The sequence below is a fragment of the Octopus bimaculoides genome, chromosome 10, assembly GCF_001194135.2.
Source record: "Octopus bimaculoides isolate UCB-OBI-ISO-001 chromosome 10, ASM119413v2, whole genome shotgun sequence".
In the NCBI taxonomy this organism is placed as follows: Eukaryota; Metazoa; Mollusca; class Cephalopoda; order Octopoda; family Octopodidae; genus Octopus; species Octopus bimaculoides.
Window position 1 is genome coordinate 89,396,804 of NC_068990.1, and position 4,013 is coordinate 89,400,816.

Below are 4,013 nucleotides of genomic sequence, written 5' to 3' on the forward strand. Positions count from 1 at the left end.
ATAAGTTTTTAAAATTAAGCACCTTTTGTTCAAATTCCAGCTTATGGTGGTAGCAATGGCTAATTCAGTAGAATGGCAGACAGAATTTGTTACATTTCATCCTCTCAGTTTTGGGTTCAAGAACTGTCAGGATCAGCATTGTTTTCTGTCCATTCAGATGTTTGATTGAACAATTAGTAATCAGATATTTGGGTGGACAAATCCATTCATCTTTCTAATATATCCCACTCTACCAATTTTTTTTGCCAACATCAGTGTGATGTTTCATTCAGAGCAGGAGCAAACTGTTGCAAGTGTAGAGTAGTGGACTAAATATCTTAGAATATTTAGTTTCATCTCCTTTCATCCTTAATTCAAATCCTATTGGAATTGACTAAACCTTTTCTCTACCCACGATTGATGGGTATTAATATACTGGGATTGATTCAGTCAGTTCTATCCCTTCTTTACAAACACTGGCCTTGTAAAGACTTAAAAGCCATTATTATGTTGTAAAGTTTATAATACCTCAGACTTCTAGTCTTTTGAATTTGGTATGTATTTTGCCATATTTCTTATAAAGAATAAGAAAGAATTTTAATTCTGTCTTTGTTATAGTTTAACAATTTTTTTTTCTCAGGATTTTATTTTATTATGGATTTATGTTTTTATTTTTGAAGCTGATAACTTCAACAGGGAATTACTTAAGTACTTGAGCTTTGCATCTCTACTTTGTAAATTCAGATGCACTTCGACTCTGTCTGTCTCTCTCTCACACACACACACACACACACACACACACTTTACTTCTGAATATTCTGACATCAATATAAAAAATCTTTTTGTTGCACCCAAGGGTACACCAAATACTCCCATTTAAAAATTGTAATTTATGTTATGTGTATGTGTATATATATATATATATATATATATATATATAATGTGTGTGTTTTAAAACAAGGGTATATGAAAAATCTTAATACAAACAATTAAAATTGAAGTTTACTGTCAATGAATTGTGTGACTTATTGCGGAATCTTAGGAAATTTATGTATTTATTACTTTATTGGAACTCTGTATATTTGAAATATTGTCTCTGGGGTCATTGATGGACATATCTAGAAACCACATTTTTATTTATTTTTTCCTTCATGCAGGACATGATTTGTTTATTTTTTTTTCTCACTTCACTCTCAAAGTGATAAAACCTTATTTCCTTTAACACTTGAAATCTCAGTTCAAAAAAGAATCTGTTATCCTTACAAAATTTCAATATAATTTCGATTGCAAAATACCAAATTGGTATCTAAAGACAAAAAAGTTAAAAGAAATAATCACTTAATTAAACCATTTCTTTCAAATACATTTAAGTTTGGGAACAAATCTGAGATTAAAAGTATAATTTATCTCATTTTATGATTTTTTTTTTTTTTTTTTTTTTTTTTTTCCAAATGTATAAAGAAAAAACCCCTTTCAATTTGGAGAATAAATATACCCCAAATCCAAGAAGTGGTGTACATACTTTATTTGTTCCCTTTCTTAATTCATTAGAAAACAGTAAATATTTTGATGTATTTAATAAAATAAATACCAATTGTTTCCAATTTGTTTTTTTTATCTGTTCACAAAGATGACATTGTTCTAAAGCACTAAGGTGTTTTATACCAAGCATCGTCCATGTTTAATAGGTCAAAGATATTTCTTTGTGCCTTCACTCCAATAACAGTGTTTGTCATCATATTCTCAAGGATGGCAGAAAATTACTGAAGGTGTGCATTGGCGGCAAATAACCAAAGAAATGTGACTGAAAATATAGTTAGAATGATGGAAAGTCAAGATGATCATCATGATGTTTGTATCCTCATAATCACTGCCCCATTTACCATTCTCCCAAGCACACCCTGTAAAATTCAAGAAAGGATGAGCTTAACGTCACCTACCCATACATTAATCTATCCAAATTACAATATCGATTCAGACCACTGCATTCAACCTCATCACTCTATTCATAAACTCAATGCAGAATACATGATGGCTTCTACAATTAAAAAAAACCCCTCCCACATTTACCATTCTAATTTCCATTAACAATGCTTTCAACCCCCTATGTGAGGAGAAATGTTGGCTAATTTCAAGAAGTATGGAATTCTTGAAGGATGCAGTGTCCTGATGGCTAACAATCACTGTCAGTTTATTCCATGCTTCAACAATTTGGAGCATGAGTCATGGGTACTGCACAGATAGTTGAGTTTATAAGCATGTCTGCAGCTGGTAGAGATGTTGGATTGAAAAAAAGTGACTATTTTAATGGAAAATTCAGAGTTCTTCTAAAAAGCCACACATTAAGGGCCCCAAGGGCTGTAGGTTTCCCACTCCTGATTTACACTTACAAATATGACAAGCTAACGAAGGGGTCTTAGTATGGTTGCTTGAATATTTAGAAATAGCAGTCAAATCTTTCTTAAACTATCATCATTTACATTTACTTTTCCATGCTGGCAAGAGTTGGCAGGTTATATGACTGGATGCTTCTGGAAGGGTGCTGCTATGTTTATTCAGACATCCTAGACCACATTCAGAAAAGGGCCATCCAACTGATTGGTATGAGGTCACTCACAGACACATCTCCCACCTCAGGCCTACTGGTGAGCTCTTCCTCTCTCTGATTTTTGTATGGTACTATAATGTCATCTGCTCCTCAGAGCCAGCTGGGGTCATTCTACCTCACTCATATTCTGACCCTATTTGCCTCTTGTCCTCTCCCCTACTCAGGGCCTACATCAAGTGTTACCTTTTTAAAACCTTGAACCCTCTGGGATTCCCTCCCTGTTCATGATCTTCCTCACAGATATTGGCTTGCAATGGTTCAAGTGGAATATTAACAACATCAATATCGCAGGTCATGCAGGGCCTGTGAAGGCCTTGGGAACTGCCCCTTTCTCTGAAACTAGTAAAATAAAAAATTAAAAAAAAAAAAGTAACTTTATTCCTCAACTTAAATTGTAATTTAGCCAGGTTAGTGAAGCTATCACTTCTGTCAACTGCAGAGAAAACGAACAGGAGAAATTGATTTACTATCATCACCATCATCATCATCATCATCATCACCAACAGCAATATTATACCATCCCAGTCATCACAACCAGTTATTAATGTCACCCATCAACCACTACCATTGTCATTTACCATCACTATCACCATCACCAACACGATCAACATCTCCCACCAAAATCACTTTCGTCACCCCGTCACCCTCAATCACCACCACCACTATCCTCCTCCCTCATCATTACATTCGCTGTCACCGGAAGAAAGAGGGTGGCGGGAAAGGGAAGAGCTCTCTAAATCGCAAATCCAAAGTTTATAGTGAATGTCGGCAGAGTTACGTCCCTTGTCAATCTGTTATCATCAATAACAGAAATGGCAGATATAAATGCTCAACAGAAATTGATGAAATGTCGAGCTTATTTAGAAGGCAATCCAACCGACGTTAAGGTTAATATCAACATTAATATTTAAAAAACAAAATCCATTACGTTACAGTTCATTGTTTTTATAGATTTCCATTTAGATTTAAAAAAACACATCGTAAGCAAAATTATAGATATTTCTTTATTATTTTTATAATTTATAGGAAAGGACCCATTCTTCTTTCATCGTGTTTATATATTTTTCCATTCGATCTTCTTATGATTTTTCTATCACGTTAGACTCTTCGTTGATTGTTGGGACTAATTAATATTGTTCAGGTGTGTATATCCAACCCGATTACATGTTTAACTTGGATTCAACAAACACCGATGACTATTATACACACCAAAATGCAATATATTTGTGTCGTTATATATACATTTCTATTTCAATCGCCCCTCCCTCTCTTTATAAATAGAAGTGCGTTTATCTCTATATACCTACAGTATATCTATCTATCTATCTATCTATCTATATGATTGTAATGTTATCTACCTGTCTTTCACACACGCATACATATATACACACACACACACGCATACATACATACATACATATATATA

The 4,013-nt window shown here is 33.8% G+C and overlaps 1 protein-coding gene across 1 annotated transcript in view; it reads left to right on the forward strand.

The window, feature by feature from the left end:
- Positions 1 to 3,326: 3,326 nt before the first annotated feature.
- Positions 3,327 to 4,013, forward strand: part of LOC106869398 (transcription elongation factor B polypeptide 3) — a 15,891-nt gene continuing 15,204 nt past the window's right edge. Inside the window, exon 1 of the mRNA XM_014915121.2 lies at positions 3,327 to 3,474. Coding sequence (XP_014770607.1) covers positions 3,400 to 3,474 — 75 coding nt within the window. The 5' untranslated portion in view covers positions 3,327 to 3,399. The remainder of the gene's footprint in view (positions 3,475 to 4,013) is intronic.